This window comes from Ictalurus furcatus, chromosome 1 (genome assembly GCF_023375685.1).
Source record: "Ictalurus furcatus strain D&B chromosome 1, Billie_1.0, whole genome shotgun sequence".
In the NCBI taxonomy this organism is placed as follows: Eukaryota; Metazoa; Chordata; class Actinopteri; order Siluriformes; family Ictaluridae; genus Ictalurus; species Ictalurus furcatus.
Window position 1 is genome coordinate 14583243 of NC_071255.1, and position 20971 is coordinate 14604213.

At 41.2% G+C, this 20971-nt stretch overlaps 1 protein-coding gene across 1 annotated transcript; it reads left to right on the forward strand.

Annotated features, from left to right (window-relative positions):
* On the forward strand, positions 1–20917 carry jazf1b (JAZF zinc finger 1b). Its single transcript, XM_053627895.1, has 5 exons — positions 1–495; positions 11813–11885; positions 13268–13464; positions 16728–16897; positions 18549–20917. Exons 1-5 carry the CDS (start codon positions 381–383, stop codon positions 18723–18725), a joined length of 732 nt encoding a protein of 243 aa, XP_053483870.1. The 5' UTR covers positions 1–380; the 3' UTR covers positions 18726–20917.
* The last annotated feature ends 54 nt before the right edge of the window (positions 20918–20971 follow it).

Here is a 20971-nt window from a genome sequence, read left to right on the forward strand (position 1 = left end):
TATGAATTTACTAAACGTATCAATTATTGGAAAAAACGTAACATTTTCAGAGTATTTGCCAACATGTGGGTATTAAATAATTATTTCAACTGATCTGAACCCATTGTGTGAACTGAAATGGTCCCATGAATGAACCCTCAGGAAAACACACACAGTTAATCATCAGCGCGTTACACGTACAAAACACCTCGCGCATCAACAGGTCCGGTAGTCGTGACGTCAGAGCGGGTCTCGCAGATGGCCCATCCCCCCTCCTCCTCCTGCTCGTGCAGCTGCTCCAGCTGTGTGTTTGAGTGTGCGAGTGCGTGTGACCGCCGGTGTGTGTGAGACTACGTACCGCTTCCTTTCCGCTCGCCCTCGCGCTCAATGTTGCAACCACCATGACAGGCATCGCCGCTGCCTCCTTCTTCTCCAATACGTGCCGTTTCGGAGGCTGCGGGCTGCACTTCGACTCCCTGGCGGAGCTGATCGTCCACATCGAGGACAACCACATCGGTGAGTGCGGAGCGGCACGCACACGCATGCACACACGCGCACACACACACGCACACAGCGAGGAAGCCGGGGAGCGCCAATCTGCAATGGCCGGACTCGGCCAGCTACTTCCTGCGTCCCCGCGCTGCTGTTGCTAGGTGTGGTATCGATGGTACTGAGGGCTAGTTTAAGCTTCCCCTCGGCGGCATTTCAGACTCCTGCCAAGACTGGAATTGTAATGCAGCTCATAAGCAAAAGCTGTTCGCCGGAAATGGCACGCAGGCTGTAACTTTTCCACCCGGTAGATGCTATCCGCCCAAGCGCTGGCTGTAGCTGTGCTAGGCCTGGGCTTAACACACCGCAGCCGCACTTCTCACACACACACACAGCCAGCGCCTAGCACGCTACTCACACAGTTATTTAGTCGACGTGACTGAAGAATGCCATATTAACGTTGGTGAAAAGTTGCCTAAATAACAAATGAGCCCGGTCGTAGCTCCCGTTAGCTGTGTAGCTAAAGAGTTAACGGATTCTTCCGCGTCGCGGCTCAGTAACGTTGACATGCTCCTTAGTTCACATTAGCCGTGTTTTGAAGTGACAATGAGAAATGAACTGTGTGTATTAGTAGCTACCTGGTGTCATATTATAATATATCTGATAATAGAGAAACAGCTCAGTCACTCGGTTTGTTTTTGTTTGTTTGTTTATTTAGGCCAGTTTGTTCAATATTTTACTTCCACCATTTGAGCTTCAAGACATCTTTGACACTTTAGTGTAAACATGGCAGAGCGTGGGCTGTTGTTCAGTTCAGTTCAGTTCACAGCTGGCTTGGTCACAATAGTACATTTTCTGGAAGGCCATTTAGCCACAGTTTCCCAATCCTGGTCTTGGAGTACCCTCATCTTGCACATATAGTGTTTTCCATGGCTGTGTTACAACTGGTAAACAGTAAAACATGTAGGACATGGGGTACTTCATTACCACAGGGTTGAAAATCTGTGCCCTGCCTTTTCTGTTGTATTACTCCTGTATCCTTTCCTGTTTATCTCTTGTTGTTGTTGTTGTTTGGATGTAGTGCAGGTGGTTAAGCATATGCAGTTTGTTTTCCTGTTTGTTATGCAGTTCTGCTTGAGTTAATCGGGGTCAGTCTCTCTGGTGTATACTTTAGATAGGGCTACGGGCTGCAATCATTATCTGATTTTATAAAGCAATACCTGGAGTGATCCTTACACAGGAAAACTAGACCTTTTAATATGCTTATATTTGTGTCATGCAAATAACGATACATCTTTTCGAGACTAATTTGGTATTCATGGTTGAACCAGTTAAATTTTTTCAGTATTTAAATACATCATTAAGCATAGCTATGGGGGGGAAGAAGAGCGAATTATTTTTTGTGTGTGATTTATATTTTTATTGTTATTGCCTAAGGAACATGAAACACAAAAAGTTTGCATATCCTTTGCAGAATCTGCTCAATCTTAATACTGTTAACAAAATAAGAGCGATCATAAAAATCCCGTGTTGTTTATTTAGTACTGTCCTGAATAAGCTATTTCACATAACATGTTTACATACACAAGACAAGATAATTGAATTTATTTTTTTAAAAATTACATCATTCAAAAGTTTACATATCTTTGATTCTTAATACTGTGTTGTTACCTGGATGATCCATGACTGTGTTTATATTTTGTGATAGTTGTTCATGAGTCCCTTGTTTGTCCTGAGCAGTTAAACTGCCCACTGTTCTTCAGAAAAAATCCTCCAGGTCCTGCACAGTATTTGCTTTTCCAGCATCTTCTGCATATTTGACCCCTTTCCATCAGCGGCTATATGATGTTGATGTCATACACAACTATTACATGAGGTTCCCTGATGCTCAAGAAGGTAACACGGTACTGTAACATATAACACGATAGTATAAAGATTTAGCAGATTCTGCAAGGGGTATGCAAACTTTTGGGAACAACTGTATGTATATACATTTTTAAAAAGACATCATAAAGATACCAGTACTACTGACAGAAGTGGATCTTAGAAATTGTATTTTTTTAAACAGTGAACAGGCAAATCATGGCAGCAGATTATTCAGTTATTAAGCAATTCATACACATCTTAAAGTAGTCGACTGTGTGCTTTTTGCCCCCATTGATTCTTGCGGTGCTACATTCTAAGTAGATCATTTTATAAAAGGCGAGTTTCCAGAACTGTTGCGGATTGGTATCTGGTGCAAACCATAGTTGTAATATTGTTTTTTTGGCTGCTGTGAAGCCTGATATATCTATATCTATCTATCTATCTATCTATCTATATATATATATATATATTTTTTTTTTTTTTCTGTGCTACTGTGAAACGATAGAGTGAGTCATCATTTAGCAGTAGCAAACAGGGGTCTAGATGAAATGAGAACATGAATTTTTATCATCAGGTTGCTGCCATTGTCATTAAGGATATACAGAATAAGTTTGCTTGCAAACATACTAGATGTTGATTAAGACCCTTCTTAGTAAACTGCTTGTTGAGGAGCTGGCCTTATGCTAGTGCTATACTTTTTAATGAAAAGTCTTGCGAAATTGATATTACCCGAGCAATCTAGTGTCAAAGAGTTAGCATTATTATTATTAGCTAAAATACTTTAAGCTTTTGCACTACATAGACAACTAAACACTTAATTAATGGTGAAGCCTGTCTAGGACTCCAGTTCTCCAGGAAATCTCTTGTGGACACACACCATTCTTTTACTGTAATCACTCTTTCATTATGTTAATTATCAGCGCTGAAATTGTGCTGTGTTGGTTTGATATGTGAGCTGAAGTGTCTGTCTAATCTCTATTCCTGTAACGTGATTCCTCGGCTGCCTGTCTGCTGGGGAATTTGCCTGGTGGCTGAGTGTGAAAGGATATGTAATGAGAAACCCACCTGCAGGGGGGAATTTGCTTTTTTTTGTGGCTGATTGGCATGTCTGTCAGCCAATCAGAATAGATCTAGTGGGGTGCAGACAGCTGGACGTCTTCTACTGTTCTTCGTCTCGGTCATCCATCTCACTCTGAGGCAGTTAGTCCGGCACGTAGGAAATACTGGCCTACAGTAGAGCTACTTCCTGTGTTGCTTTGTCGCCTATAACACAGACCCTCAGGATCCCAGGATTGTTATAAAATAGTCTTATTTGTTTCTCAAATTTATAGATAACTTGATCTGTAAGTATCTACTTTTCATGAAAATGCTTGAAGATGTTTGATTTAAGAGTGAGGATCTCAGCACTTCTGGTTTCAGCCGTGCGTTTTAAGACCATGAGTCATACGCTGATGATGTGCTTTTTGAAGATGTTGTCCATCTGCTGCAATTCTGATAATAAATAATGTAGTGATGTATTACTTATTTTAGCAGGCCTCCCGTACGTCCCTGATGTTCATGAACATTCTAATCGATGCTGTCTAGATTTGCACTGTTACTCATCATCACTACATCATCTATTAACAAACAATAGCCATAACATTAGCTTGTGCATCAGCCATGGCGGTGGTTGTGCTGCTGTAGATGCTGTTGCACTGGCTTGCTTTTCACCAACAGAGGGGGATACATACTCAGGTACTGAGTATAATCCAGTACTGCTTCCATGCATGCACGAATTAGTCTACACGGAAATGTGTTGGCAACCTTTAACTTTGAAAGAGAGCTGTTGGAAAAATACAGCGCAAGAACGGTGGTTTTGGATACGACGGGTAATAAAACCTTAGATCTTGTGTCAGAATAATCTTATCTCTTCACTAAGTGTTTAAATCAGCACATTTTCCATTGCTCGTTGAACTAACTTCTCTCTATCAGGATTTTGGATTGATAGTTTTCTTAGACCCTGGCGTATTTGTACTAAAATGAGGACATATTTGATGCAAAGAATTGTAAGTCACTCTGGATAAGGGCATCTACAAAATGTTGTAAATGTTATTTATTAGCAATTAAACAACCGACTAGTCCATATAAAAATGAAAACTATTTGTCAAATGAGTTAACAATATCTCGATTCTGGTTTGCATCATGCGCTTTGCAAGCAAACTACACCTCTCTGTAGAGGTCTTATCATTCTTCTGAAGAGATCATAAAAGTAAATGCGGTGTGGGTGAATTTACAGACGAACAGCCTTGTACAGTAAAATATTTGAACATTTACAATGTCTTTGTTTAACGACAGTGATCACAAAAAGCATCCATCACTGCTTGAGACTTAGCCAAGCTAGGATAGTAAACCACATTTAAGTAGACCTACAACACAGAGGAGAGGATTTCTACACTTATGCATCTAGCTAATCATTAATGACAAGAAAACTTTACTGTAGGTAAATAAATCACATCAAATCTAAAGCCATATGACTCTGCCATTTTCAGTGCAAATGTTCCATGGTTTATACATTATGAACTGTGGAGGTGTTCGCTCTTTCTGTGCTGGTATAAAATGATATTTAATGTGACTGTTTGAATGTTCAGTATGCAGTTTACAGTTGAAAAGCAGGTGCTTTGTCTTTTAGGTTTAATAAAATTTTTGTCACAAAATAACGAGTAACTTATGAGTAAGCGTGTGCAACCGTACATGCAGTGAACAATTTTTCCAGCACAGAGCTTTCAGTTGTCTCGTCATATTGGCCAGTGATTTGCATGTTACCGCTGGGCTTTAATCTACTTCCCAAATGTCTGATCAGCCGACTGCTGCCCTGCTTAAATCTAGGCCAAATTAATCTTGTTTGCGTAAGTACAAAATGAATATTATAGCTTTAAATAAATAAATGTTTGTACACTTCTGACGTTACTGTATCCGTACATACCGTGTATAAGAAATCTTTAAGCCCAGTGTCAGATGGACATGATCCTATACCAGTCGAATTATACAGGCTTTGCTTGAGGTCAGTCAGTCAAATAGTGTTTTCAGACAGTCGGTTTTGAAATTAATGTATTTCTAATCTCTTCCCTAGTCTCTGGAAAAACAAACTGCATATTACAGAATGTTGACTTGCCTGACTTGGGTTGTGTATAATCGGATCAGAGAAGCTACCACACACATTCACTGTGATAGAAATGAATTGCAGGTCTTTTATAGTGGCATCAGAGCAAAGGCCAGTCTCTCTGCTGGCACCCATTAGCTCCTTGAGTAATTTCAGATAGACGTAACTCACCTGTGCATTTTATTGCACATTCCCATATTTGTTGTAACAGAACATGGTGCTGTGTTTCTGTTTGATGTGTTGAAAGCCTCTTAGGCCTCTCTCTTTCCTTCTCTCAAGGTTCTTAGTTGCTTATTAGTTGCTTTCTATGGATGATGTGGCGCGTATGGATTGTAGGCGTGAGTTGAAAGTGTGATCGGTGTTATTGGTCAGTAATGATCTAATTAGTGGTCTCTGGAGTTAAAAAAAAAAAAAAAAAATTCCTTGGAACCACTCCTTCCTCTTGCCTCGCTCTCAGCAAAGTGCAAAATCTGGCACGCTCTGCAAAGGGCGAGGAAGCCTAATTACAGGGTGCGCTGGCAGATTCTGGCCTCTCTTCCTCCTCATCTGGGGACCTGCTGCTCAAACACATTCTCTGCTTTAATTAGTACCAGGCTAAAATGAAGGTCCACGTTGCACGTACATATGCTGTGGTGAAGCATTAGCATTAGGTGGCGCTGTCACACTCTTAGAGTTGCTTTGAGTGTTTGTTAGGAGGCTATGGCACTGCTGCCGCCGCTGCTGCTTTTCCTTGATTTAACGGCAATAAAGGTGGCAAAGGGGTGCAGGGGCATGACGCCGATAAACTAACAACATAATGTTTTTCTGTATGTCGGTGTATAAATTTGATATTCTTTCCGTACAAAAGAAAACACAGTTCACCTGTTTGATTGTGGCTGATGTCATGTACTGTTTTCATGTGTGTCACACTCCAGCAGGTGACCAATGCATCTCTAAGAGTTTCACTGGTAAAAGTGGAAGTCCACAACATTTTTTAAATTCAAGTTACGTTACAAAAGAAAGAAAGAAGTCTCGGTTACTATCAATAAATTAATGTGCCTTTCACCTGAGAAAAGCAAGCAATGTATGGTAACATTAACTACATGACAATAGCTTTGTCCTTTATCTCGCAAACTAGCTGTTATCTCCCAAACTTGCCCAGTATCTTCAGTCAGTAAAAATCGGTTAGACAAAATAGAAACAAAGCATACTACAGATAGATATTTGGTGACATCCTAGGTCACCTAAAAACACATCTACATAGGTTTTTGTTTTGTTTTGTTTTGTTTTTTAGATTCAAATGACAATTCTTGAAAGTCAAGAGCTCATGGATTTTCAGGTCCACACATAAATAAGAAATGCTTAAGCCCCGTGTCAGGTGGACACGATGCTACACCAGTCTAATTATCAGTCTGTACAGGATTTTGCTGCGGCTTTTTTCTAAATTTGTGATTCAATTTGCAAAGATTTTTATGGGGTTTTTTTGTGGGAAACTACTCGAACTGGTGAAATTGCAATCACACAAAATTGTTTTGCACGGACTTTCGCCGGGATGCTTGTTGGTAAATGAGAACTTTTTGCTGTACTCATGTTCGATGCACATGAATCGATGGGTCTTTGGCTGAATGAGCATTGTGAAGACGTCACATGGAGCGTCTTGGCCCAAATCTAGGTAAAATCTGTGATAATTTTGAAAAATTGCAAGCTCCTTGATTTTGCGTTACTTTCTGCGATCGCAAAATCCTGGAGGGACTGAATTACGCTAGGTTTCCTTGAGGTTACTTGGTCAAGTAGTGTTTTCAGACAACTCACTGACTACTCATTTTTAAAAAATATATATACTTTCATGTAAATGATTTGACTTGCCTGATTTGGATTCAGTATAATAATAATAATAATAATAATAATACAAATACAGATACTGTGCTGGCCACACACATTCACTGTTAAAGAAGAGCAGCCATTAAAGTGTGTATCAGAGCAAAGGCCAGTCTCCACAGAAGGACATTGCTGTGTCTCTCTGTTGACACTCATTAGCTCCTTGAGTCGTTTCAGATAGACTGTACATTTTACTGCACTTGCCCATATTTGTTATATAATAGCACATGGTGCTGTGTTTGTATTTGATGTGCTGATAGCTTCTTAGGCCTCTCCCTTTCTTTCTCTCAAGGTCCTTAGCTGTTTATTACTTGCTTTCCAAGGATGATGGTTGAGCAAGGGGCAAGACGTTGGATGATAATTTTCAATAGATAGTCAGAAAAGGCCATGGATGAAGTACATCATGTGACAGAATTGCTCCTTTGTCTGTATTGGCTGGTTTGTGACTGGCTGAATCGTTATAATTCACATTACAGTATTTTGAAACCACTGTAAAGAGGAGATCCCTAATTGCACTGTCACTTTTTGCTGTACAACACTGCACTTCTGTGTAGTTGTTTTTTGAAAGACTCTAGTGACCTATAGAATCTATACTATAGATACAAGTATAGGCACGGAAGTTGTACTCCACAGTCCTACAAAGTTAATTAATGAAATTCATTAAAGGCTTAAATAAAATCAGTTTTGGTCTACCATGGCTAGGACCTCTTCATTAAACAAAAACGGCCACATGGTTCTCTAAGCATTGCTCCCCAACCCCCACCCCCAGTACTGTTCCGAGTGTAGTGCTGCTGTCTAGAAACCTGGGCTTTGACACAATAATTATATACATTTTTACTAACCGATGAGGCTGAAGGCTAATATGTGCTTCCTTCAAGACAGGAATTCAAGACCTGCATTTTTATAAACTGCTGCTCATGCTCCACAATATGGCCAGAAGTATGTGGACATCTGACCCTCATACTCGTATGGGGTTCTTCCCCAAACTGTTGCCACAAAGTTTCAAGCACACAATTGTCTAGAGTGTCTTTGAATGCTTAGCTTTAAGATTTCCTTTCACTGGAACTAAGGGGCCCAAACCTTTTCCAGCATGACAATGCCTGTGTGCACAAAGTGGGATCCATAAAGACATGGTTTGCCAAACTTGATGTAGAAGAATTCGAGTGGCCTGCACAGAGCCCTGATCCCAACTGCACAGAACACCATTGGGATGAATTGGAATGTGCACCCGGCCTATTAAGCCAACATCAGTGCCCAACCTCTTGCATTCGAGGGGCTGAATCCTCACAGCCATTTTCCAAAATCTAGTGCATAGCTTTCTCAGAAGAGTGGAGACTGTTCCATTGGATTTGAACTTGCAATCTAGCAGCATTAGGGAGACCATTTTGTATTACACCACTTAGGAACCCTAAACAATTCTTTATTCATATTTGTGCATGGAAAAAAACACACGCCTCACATTATCTTGAGCACTGATCTGAGTTAAGACTTAAGTTCAATATAGTTAAGGCTAGACAGAGTTCTGTTGCTCAGGTAACATTAAGACTAATAATATCTTGCCCTGTCGCAACTGCACATTCAGTCGTCTGGAACAATGGGACTTTCTCGGCCTCTGTGAACCGGTAGCTCATTTAGGGCACCTGGAATGCATCCCTGAAAGCTCAGCGGAAATAATAAATTTGAGGAGCAGTTAGTGGTCCTCCCATAGCTGCACCTGGCTGAGCTAATTACCTCTACCCCATGGCAGCACTCTTTTTCGTTGTTCTTCCAGTTCCATTGGGCTCCAGCAGGGGAGCAGGCGTCCGAGAATAAGCTCAGCCCAGCACTGCTTCTCACTAATCATGGCTAACGACAGGAAGGCCTCATATTACCTCTGCTAGTTGAGGTGTGCGGTTGTTCCTAATTTAGGTAATTGGATTTTATCAAAGTGCCGTGAGGGAACGTGATGCTGATGTGTCACGGTGACATGTTGCAGAAATATTATCGTCTTGCCAGATGAATAAATTTAGCATCCATGAACGCACTTGATGCGAGACATTGCTGGTTTGGCGTTCCTGGTTTCTGGTCCCACACAGGGGCCTTTGCTGTAAACATGTCACCATGACGAGGGCCACACGAAGGCATCCCACAGTGCACTGGGAGAGCAGAGCAGAAGAGAGGAGGAGGGAGGACGCTGGGAGGCAGTCATGTCTGAACAGCAGAGAGTGTTTGTACTGGCTGAGAGGTAGAGTGAGGAAAACAGGATGAGGTACATAAAGATCCAATGAGGCGAACATGCCTGCGTTTATGGCTTCGTTCTAATGAATGTGTTCGGTGTGCTGTTTCAGCTCTGTACACGCTTGCGTGTTCACACTGTGATACCTAGCCTTCTTTCCATAGCAGGATTGGTTCTGGTTTTATTATGAGGTGTAGGAGGAGGAAAGAAGGAATTCTGCTGTGCCTCACTCATTCCTTCATCTGTCTGTGATGGGCTATGGTACTTCTCTCTGTCTGTCCTTTTCACTCATTCACTCCCACTTTCCTAAACCATAATAAGCATTTTACATGAACTCTGGCTTAGTCTCAATGGAGTAATGGTGTGTCTAAGAGATAAACAGGAGAAGAGACCACCACGGCAGACCACCTGCCTGCATGCTGGACCACCTCTCTCCCTCTCCTGAGCTGGGATCTGGTAGGCTGCTGCGCCAGGTCCCTGATTGGCCTCCGGATGCCAGCATGTGATTTACAGAGTGTGTTGGGGGATTGATCTATGGCTAATTGTGTGGCTGTTGAGGGTGTGTGTGTGAGAGTGTGTGTGTGTATTTCCCACCCTCTGTTCTGGTGCAGAAGAATAATGCTGATCTTAATGTGTCTTTGTGTGTGTGCGGGACTGCAAAGTGTCAACTCTCTTACACAGTGGTTCCAGACTAATGAAACACTTCGGTAAGAGTGCAGAGTGTCAAAGTGCTCAGTGTTGCAGTGCCAGTGACTCACGACACACAACGCTACCTGGACAAACACTCCAGTCGAGCCCTTATAGCTGCTGTCTAAAGAGCTCTCTGCCTTTGGCGCTGTGGCTCTGGCGAATACCAGGTGGTACCGTCTGCATGCCTGTGTAATTATGAGGTGCTGGTGAGTGTGTGATGCCACGCTGGCCGGAATTGCGCTGCAGATTCACACACACATACACACACACACACATATTGGCTTGCTGTCTCTCTTCAGGGAAATTGTGTGGTTTCTGAAGAACTGAGACAAATATGGTTTAGTTTAAACAGAGAGACAATGTGTTTACTCACAGCAGCAGGATAAAGAGAGGCATTAAGATGCATCGTAGTGTGTGTGTGTGTGTGTGTGTGTGTGTGTGTGTGTGTGTGTGTCTTGGTTTAGGCCATGATTAGCTAAAGTCTTTTTTGTGCAGCATTTGTGTTAATGGTGTTGGAGAATGCCTGCAGAGGTGGGCATCTGAAAACAATTACCCTGGCAGAGCAGTGAAACTGTGGGCTAAGTTAAACACAGAGTGGACACGAAGCTCCGGGACCTGTGGATTCTCTTGTAATAAAAGCTCCCCAAAAATGCAGGGCTGCATAGCTTTCAGGTTTTAGAGCAGGCCACTTTGAGGGTGTTTTACATTTCGTCACACTAGGGGGCAGCAGAACTTTACCAGTTCGTCTACTCCGACCAGTCTGCAGAACACCAAGGACAAAAACTCTTCCTTGGGGATACTGATTCAGGAGCCTTGTTGTGTCCTCTCAGTGTGAGGTTTGGCCAGGTTGGACTGATTTCAGGTTCACATTCCTGGCTATATCTTGCACTCTAGACCAATGGGCTGGATATCTGGATAGGCTTCTGAACACAAAGCGTGCTGCTGTAGACCAGCACTAAAGTGCAGCAGACCAGATGTCTGGAACACGTTGTATGAAGCTGCACAAGTGTGTCTAATGTGGTCTAACATGTACCCAACTGTGTGTGTGTGATTTCAGTGAAGTCAATATGAAACCAAAATGCCTGGAAAGACCAACTCCACTTTCCACATATTTAGTTAGGACCTCTGACTAATTCTGCTGCTCGTTTACATTTAATGACAAAGTTTATTAATGAAGTTAATTGCCATCTGGGAGCGATTGGGGGTGGGTTGGTGAGTGGCAGGAATCTTAGAGAACCACTTGGTGAGACTATGAAATGAGTAATAGATTCACTTTATATACGCTTTGGGATAGTCCACCCTCAAAATGAGTGCCTTCATGGAAAAAGTTGTTACCACGTAATTAGCTCCTCACACTCTCACGCAAGGTTTGCGCTGTGTTCTGCTAGTTATTCTGATTACAATTGGGTCGGTTTTCTCAGGAAACCTGCGAACAGACGCGGTCATTCTGACAGGTGTTTAAAACGTTGGGTGTTTTTCAGAACACACTGTACTCAGAGCGGTTTTGTGTTTTTATGCCAGTCTATGACCATCTTCTCTTTTTCTCAACTCCTTTGTTCTTCCCTTTTCTGTCTCAGATACGGATCCTCGCGTGCTTGAGAAACAGGAGTTGCAGCAGCCCACATATGTCGCTCTCAGCTACATAAACAGGTGACACACATCACCACACACAGAATTGCAAATAGTATGTGGTGTGGAACCACACTTGGTCCTTGAAATTAATGGTCCGTTCGCTAAATTTTTATCCATAGCAATACAACCATGAAACACCAAGAAGGGTTTTTGTTTTGTTTTGTTTTGGGGTTTTTTGCATTAGATAGTAGACAAACTTAACATACAATGCATTGGGCTTTCAGTGTTATTATTATTATTATTATTATTATTATTATTATTATTATTAATCTCAAACTACCTATTATGGATGGGCGATATGGACGTAAAACTATATCATGATATTTTCTGGTATTTATTGCGGTAACGATATCCGTGACGATGTAAATATAGTACCATGCACCACTGTTTTTAGCTATGAGTGATAGCTGTGATCTTGAGAGCCTCAGAAACACAAACATTGATCTAAAAGTAAAACTGATTTTCTGTAACCAAACCAGTTCCAAATTGTAGAGGTAGCTCCTCGTTTAGCAATGAACTCCTCAGCTTCACGTCTGCCTTCCCCTGTACTTGTTTTCGCTCTGCACGTGAGCTGCGAATGGGTCGCACACCATCTCACCCAGAAATACGTCATCAACTAGGCTTTATTGTTTTTATCGTGAGAAGACTAATTCTTATGGTGGGGAGAATTTCTACCGGTATATCGCAAACTATATTATATTGCCCATCCCTACTAGCTATTATTATTAATTGCAAACTAGCGGTTATTATTATTCTTATTATTATTATTATTAATAGTAATAATAATAATCTTATTAATCTCAAACTAGCAGTTATGTTCTTTCTTTCTTTCTTTTTTTCTTTATTTTATTTTTAAACAATGCTAAAAGCACTTGTACTCAAACATTATCAGCTGGCTTTTTCATGTTTATAGTTCTCTAGGCTTCAGCATTGCTGCGCATGGTAGTGTTTTAGATTCCCTTGAATGGCTCCAGTCCCTTTATGGCTCTATTAGTGACTTCAAACCAGCATCTGAGCCTCCATATGCTCCTCATACTGAAGACACTTGTGTTCTGACATTCTGTGTACAGCGTGGTTTCAGAATGGATCCTCCATGCTGAGAGAGAGCATTGGGTCTCATATGCAGTTTCACTGCTGGTAGAAAGAGGAGTCTCCACTTGATGTGGTTTCCAACTGTAGTCTGTTAATTCCACACCAGCTTTAACAATGTTTGTGTGAACTTTTTATTTTTGTGACATGCATTTATAAAAGCGTTTACAGCGTCCCAAAACAACTCGTGGCCCAATAGTTTGATAATGAAAGCATCTGCGGAGGATCAACTGACTTGGAAGTGATTGCACATGTGTCTCTTTGATGAGGATTTCTGATCATCCTCGTTATTTCTGCGCCCTTCTCTGTAGGTTCATGACAGATGCAGCGAGGAGAGAGCACGAGACTCTGAAGAAGAAAGTTCAGCCAAAGCTGTCCCTCTCTCTGACAGGCAGCCTATCACGTAACAGTGTGTCCACTCCGCCCCGACACACCAGCGGCAACCTCACTCCACCTGTGACACCACCTATTACACCCTCCTCATCATTCAGGAGCAGCACTCCCACAGGTACTGAATATACACACACACACACACACACACACACACACACACACACACAGGTTACTGCAGTGGTTCATTCCTGTCTTTATGATCATACTAGAACTGGATGTTTCCAACTAACCTATAATAGCATATTTATGTCAAACAACTACAATATTTCTCCAACATATTTAGCATTCTTCTGAAATCATCATTCTCAAAAATGCTACAGTGTCACATGTCTTCATTGGGGATGGGCACACATGCTTCTGTAAGTGATAGTCTCTTATTGTGAATTTTGTAAAAAAAAAAAATTACATGAAGGAATAATTATATAATATATATTTATTATTATTATTATTATTATTATTATTATTATTATTTAGGTTATTTAATCTTAAGATTTTTGGTCCAGTACTAAACAATTACACATAAATCCTTATAGAAACTGACCTTGATTTAAAATATTGTGCTTGATTACAGTGGGGACTGAAACTTACAGTCTACACTGACATATGTTTTAGAGCAGTTTTAAAGGATTGTTCAACAGGTGATCTGCTGACAACCAGACAGCTGCCAATTAATATAATGAGTAAGGAAAAAAACAAAGGCTGCACAGGTTCACAATGGTTTCAGCTATGGATGTAGAATAGAGGGGGGGGGCTTCAATTATGTGAGCGCTTCAGCTATTGAAGATGAATTAACGATTGTGTATTGAAGCATGATAATCACACCGCTGCTGTGGATAACCGAATGCCATGATCTTTATTTATTTTTATGTTTTCACACTGATGCATTACAATATGTGTGTACTAAGTAAGGAATACAACACATGTGGTTATAGGAGAAATAATCAACGATGAGGTGATGTGATGTGGAGTGCCGCAAATAACTGCACGTTTTTATTCCTCTTATTCTTCAGTGTTTTCGTTCCTCTTATGCCACAGCAATTTAACAATTACAGTTGTTTGTTTATTTATTTATTTTCAGTAGTTACATTTGATGTTATGACACTCACAAAATCAAGTTCCTGTTATCACTTCCGATATAGCAGCTATAAACAGTCGCAATAAGGCAGGAAAAAAAAACTTGCTTGTCTAGGAATGTTACCAGGAATGTGCAAAGTGCTCCCTCCTGACAACTTTACTGTTGCAGAAATAAATAAATTCATGTGTTATACATTTTATTTCATTATTATTATTATTATTATTATTATTATTATTATTATGCTTAAATTATGTGAAGCAGCCACCATACAATTCCCAGTGAACTACTTGTTACTATAGAGATAATAATATATTAGATTGAGCCGTGATGTATGGAAAATTCATTGCCACCTTCTGAGCAATCTTGATTTGAGAGTTTAAACTCGCTGTGGTATAAATATTAATCGATTAACGCAACAGACAGAGAAGCTGAACCTCATGCACACACTCAAGCTGTTGTTTTATCTTGTGCTATCTGTCCCACAGAATGTTAGACAATGAAGGCCATATATTTTACAGCTGCCCTAGTTGTTTGGTGTGTTTATTAAATATAGGGATAGGGTTAAAAAAAATCTAAAGTACAAGAATCATGATATCAACGCTTCCATGTCCTTTCTTTAATTTTGTTTTGACGAAATAAAGTAATGAATAAAACATGACAGGGCGTGCTGTTATAGGAAAATGATCATTGATGGGGTGGTGTGATGCAACCCGACATGAAGCTACAGAAATATATTATAATGAGTGCTTTAATATAAATGTGAGTGGAATTACAGTTAAAGACAGTTATACCATAGTGCTGCTGAATACTCGATTCTGATTGGCTGACAGACGTTCTGAGGTGTGCGGTTATTTTTCATTAAATGCACAGCTAAAAGTAGTTCCAGTCAGATCTTGACCGCATTACAGTTCCATATCACTTCGCCGAGTTAACGGAACTAACGGAAATGTTAGCCTGCTGTCCACCACAGCACCCAGAGCTAACGACAATCAAAAGGACAGGAAACTTCATCCGTCCATAAATATATGTAAGGTATAATTTGAGGACAAATAAAGCACACCCGAGGTGGGAATGCGGCGAGAGGGAGAAAAGAGAGAGGGCGCGAGAGAGCATGTGTGATATGCCGGCGAACAAGTGTCAATATGTATTTATTTATTTGTTTTCTGCAGTAATAAAAAAAAAAAACGTGAACAAGTATTTATTTATTTGTTCTATTGTATATTATCAGCATGAAGCGAAAAAAACCTGATCCCTCTCTCCCTCTACCCCCTCTCTCTCCCTCCCCCCCTCTCTCTCCCTCCCCTCTCTCTCTTCCTCTCTCCCCTCTCTCTCCCTCTACCCCCTCTCTCTCCCTCCCCCCCCTCTTCCTCTCTCCCCTTTCTCTCCCTCCCTCTCCCCTCTCTCCCCCTATCTCTCTTCCCCTCTCTCCCCCTCTCCCTCTCTCTCCCTCTCTCCCCCTCTCCCCCTCCCTCTCCCTCCCTCCCCCTCCCTCTCCCTCTCTCTCTCCCTCTCTCTCTTCCTCTCTCTCTCCCTCTCTCTCTCTTCCACTCTCCCTCTGTCTCTCTCTCCCAAATAACTGCATATCAATAGCTCAAGCCTCCTCTAGCATAACAAATTAATATAAAATAAGTTCCACACGAGCGTTTTAAGGACAAAAACCTGACATATGTCTTGAAGTAAACCACCTGAACAATGTCATGACGTGTGGTAACTGTGGTATAAGGGGAATAATTGACTCCGGTCCATTGAATTATTAGTAAATAATGCACACCTGAGGTGTAAGGGCCACTCCGCTTCACGGCCGCATTACCACCTCAGTGCGTTATTTTCTAATAGCTAATTCAAAGGCCCGTCGTAAATTATTCCTTACTTAATCAGTACATTCTGACTACTCAGACTCGAGAATATACCAGTTGTAGCGTATAAACACCCATGGCATTTTATTGCTTTTCACAACATTTCGCATTTTCTGCATTCACTGCAACTATAGCTGTATTTTCCCATGCTCCTTATTAGTGGGTTATTTTTTCTCTTTCCTCCACAATTAGAAGTCAGAGCATTTTATTTGTGTGGGTTTTGTTTGGGAATGCTGGTTGCTGGCATGATGCTTTTCCTGTGCATTAACCCATAACCCTTTACAACATGCTTACATTCTTTTCCATAAAAGTACAATGGCAACGTGTCAGCGCTATCGTAATAGCAAGGCAAAGGTCTGTGAGAAATTCACGCTACCCTTTTTTCTTTCTTTCTGCATAGCTACAGGACCCATGAGAAACAGTTCTTTGGCTGTATGTATCCTGCAGGTAGCGAGTATGACGAGGAGGAAGCAGACTACGAGGAGTCTGACAGCGATGAGTCTTGGACCACCGAAAGTGCCATTAGCTCCGAGTCCATCCTCAGCTCCATGTGCATGAACGGAGGCGACGAGAAACCCTTTGCCTGCCCCGTGCCCGGCTGCAAAAAGAGATACAAGGTAGGCAACAGGGGCAGATCTGCTTTCGGCGTTCTGCAGCAGTGGATCTGAGGCGTGTAAGTGGTGCTAAAGCAGGGTCCTGATGAGCAGCAGGTCATACAATAGAGCAAAGCTGTCCATGTCGGAGCACCCTGTTAAAAACAATAACGCTAGTTGACAGAGTACACTCAAGACTGATGAAAGCTCTCAAAACGCACTACTCTGAGAGCAGACTCCTACGGCCATACGGTCCACTTCAAGGCTTCCACGGGTTTTATGGGATTTTCCGCTGGCATCTGGCGCATGCTCCCGTGATGAATTATGTACAGCTTGAGAGAGCCGTGTTCATTAAGAGGCACAGGAAGTGGCTGGTGACAGGCACGAAGGAGATTTTCCATGTTCATGCCATTTTTCCATGCCGTTAGATGTGGATTTGATTTGGGCTGGAGTGGTTCTCTGTGTACCTGGTCTTGACACCAGATGAGCGTCATGTTACCATGCTCTAAAACGTTAAGGCCAGTACTGCTAAATGGTAGTTCTCCATCAGGTTCATAATGAGACCTAAAAATTCAGTCTGTTCAACTCAATAGCATTTTTTGTATAGCTTTTATTATCAACAGTCAATATTGTTACAAAGCAGCTGTACAGAAATTTTGATTTGGCTTTGTAATGAGCAAGCCAGAGACCATGGCAAGGAGGGGAGATATGAGGAAGAAACCTTCAGAGGAACCAGATTCAAAGGGGAACCGATTGCCTATTAATGAATCCTGGTCTGGATAGTGGGATTGGAAATCATCGCAGCATACAATTATAGAAGAGTAAAGACAAACTGTACTAAGAGTGCTGAAAGTTTAATCAGTAAGAGAACATTGTAAACGAGGCTACGTCTAAATTAATCCGAATCAATTTGAAAAATTTCTCTATGTTTTGGGTTTCTGTCAACAGTGTTTTTTTGTTGTTGTTGTTGTTTTTTCTTTTTGTCAAGCAAAAACTGAGCTTGTCGAAAAATTTGAAGCCGCTGTCTTCGCGTTGGAGTGCGGACTGAGAAAACGGAGATATTCAAAAACGATGACGTATTTTTAGTCACGTGACAACTCGAAACTTTGTAGTCACTTTGTACAACCTTCAGATTTCATTTCTAAACAACCGCCTGACGGAAACGGCGCAGGCCAAAACTTATTAGGTTTTCACACGTGCAGTATATGGATGTAAACATTTTCAGACATTTCAGTGTGGACAAGCAGTTTTTGGAAAACATTTGAAGACCCCAATCTAGATGAAGAACATTTCAAAACAAAAATGCAGTTTTCAGATCTATCCAGATTCACGTGGACGTAAGCTAAGAGTCCAGGGATGAGATGAGTACAACACAGTTTGAATGATTACAGCAGCAGTTTTTAGAAGATACACATTCTTGGAGAATATAACTGGAATGACTTAATTCATCTGTTTATGGCAATTCAGTATGACTTGGCAATTAAATTCACTAAGATTTAGGTTTACAGTGTATACCCAGAGAAAGGTCCTAATTCTATTATTAGAATACAAGTGCTATTTTCTTGTAAGAGAGAAACGTGCATATGCATGCTGGGAAAAATATAGCCTATGTTACAGTTGTTATGAAAAACCTGGTATCATTGAATCATGACTATTGCTGGGTTTTCTTTCGCAGAATGTGAACGGTATCAAGTATCACGCCAAGAACGGCCACCGCACTCAAATCCGGGTGCGCAAGCCGTTTAAATGCCGCTGTGGGAAGAGCTACAAGAGCTCACAGGGCCTGCGCCACCACACCATCAACTTCCACCCGCCCGTCTCAGCTGACATCATCCGCAAGATGCAACAGTAGAGCGGGCCTCTGTGCCAACCAGATCCTTCACCCACGCGTTCCATCATTAGAAGCTGTTGCTGCATTTGATACCTTTCCTGCTTTGTTACTCTTTATTCCTCCTTGTCCTCCACGAGGAAGACTCTGTCCACTCATTCCACCTCTCCATGAGGAAACTTGTACCCCTTCATTTAACTCTTCCATAAGGAAGACTCTTTCTATCGTCCCATCATTTCATACCTCGTTTAGGAGGTTCTCTTTATCCCCCTTTTCATTCCATCTCTTTGTGAAGAGTAAACCCGTTCACCCTCTTAATTCAAGAAGCACCTATGTTCCCTTTACACTACGCTTTTGAAATGCATGCATATGGTTGTTTTTGTTTTTTGTTTTTTTTGTATCCTGTTATCTGTTCTGTGTCTATTTGAGATGATGTATCATAGAGTTTGCAGTTTTGTACTTTTGCACATTCAATTATTATTCTTTTTCTGTCTTGTATTACTATTGTCATAAGGTGCTTATTGTGAAATGATTGGGATGCGTTTAGACAAGATAAGGCTTGGCATCAGTGTGGGACGAGTTCCCAACAGTTGCTTTGACCACCCGGGGCAGTTTGTGATGCGTGTCAAAGCCACAACATCACAATTCAACCACCATGACTTTTTTGGCTTCTGACAAGAGAAAATGGTGAAGGAAAAAAAAAAAAGAAGGGCAGAACATTTCTGACTGTTTGCGCTACCCAATATAACTGACATTTTTAGTTATAGATTTTAAGAAATGCATATAGACTTTCATAATCAGATGTTAAATATATCCTTTTATTCCCAAGTTTTTTTTTGTTTTGTTTTGTTTTTTTCCCATTTCCAGTTTTTTAAAAAAAAATTATACCAAGTTAAAATTAAGTTTGGGACTTTTGGAAGTTGAATCCTATATTTTGTCATCCTTGGACAAATCGTGTTTTACACCTATTAACAATCTCAGGTGACAGATTGCCAGCATTTCAGACACATTATCCTGCCCATGTGGTCAAATGGTATTTTTTTATACAGCTGTTACACGGGTCCCAGGACAGCTGTGGCCGGTGTGTTCTAGAACCTTTGGAGCATTCTAGAACTCCACAGCTGAATCCATTGCCTGCTAAAGGACCTAAAGCACTTTGTAGCACCTAGTTGCCAACCTAGTTAAGAAGTTTCCATTGCCAACCTTTCAGGGACTGCAGAGTCCTACCTGCGAGTCACTGAGTTAAATCTACACACTGACACGCTGCTTTGGGTTTAGAGTACACATACGCTCCTTTTTCTTTTTTTTTCTAAGTCTTAAGGGATTTCTTTTATTTCCTTATCTTTCATCATAGCCCCAAAGTGTGTGTTACTGGAAGATCATTGTAAATGATTGCCTTGAACTGTTGTAGACCATAGCATTCCACACCTTTGGTGTAACAAGTCGATCCGGATGTTGTTTTTTGTCCTTTGATACAGGTTGAGCTCTGGCGTTACCTGAGCCGCCTTTCAGGTGGACAGATGACAGTTATTGTACTTCCCAATATTAAAACTACAGCAGAGGATTTGCCCATCGCCGTCTTTGGTGGCCAGTGTTGTTTTGCTAATGGGGCAGTAGGATAACTCAGGGATGTCCTGTCCTAGAGTTAGAAGTTTGTTTTTCTGCCTTTTCTGCTTGAGTTTAAATCAGACAGCAGCAGGTTTTGGAGTACCAGCAGTAATCCTACATCAGTTTTTTGCATTAAATACAATAAATAGAATAGGTATATAGAAGAGGTGTTCTATTGCAAAATCAATCACCCTACTCTGGGAGGTATCAAAAGAAAAACAAGAAGAGTTGGCAGAGAAAGGCCTGACCAAGCACCAAGCTACGAATCCCTCATGATCATGACATTCTGCATGGACATCAGTGTTGTAATGGAATTACCTGTTTAAATGAACATTGTGACAGTATTATACTGCCAGTCTAGAGGGAAGTATTGGACATGTTGTGCATAGTTTATGTATTATGTATCTGTGTAAGTGCATTAAATTATATTTTCATACATTAGGGGAGGGGGAGGGGGGATTCCTACATGTAATGCCATTGACACCACGGGTTGTTTTTAAACTGGTGTCCTTCAACAAAAATAGAAAAGAAAAACTGACAAAAAAGCTGCTTCATAAATGTAAACCTGGTTACAAGTTAAATATTAAATGGCCTCTGATGTGTTTCGATATCTGTGTGTGGGGAATGTTTTATTCTTTTTATAACCGTGTAGGGACATGTGT

Excerpts from the sequence above, each read along its gene's own strand:
- jazf1b (XM_053627895.1), top strand. The coding sequence starts at position 381 with ATGACAGGCATCGCCGCTGCCTCCTTCTTCTCCAATACGTGCCGTTTC. Across the intron at positions 496-11,812 it reads CATCGAGGACAACCACATCG|ATACGGATCCTCGCGTGCTT; the intron begins GTGAGTGCGGAG and ends TTTCTGTCTCAG. Across the intron at positions 16,898-18,548 it reads GCTGCAAAAAGAGATACAAG|AATGTGAACGGTATCAAGTA; the intron begins GTAGGCAACAGG and ends TTTCTTTCGCAG.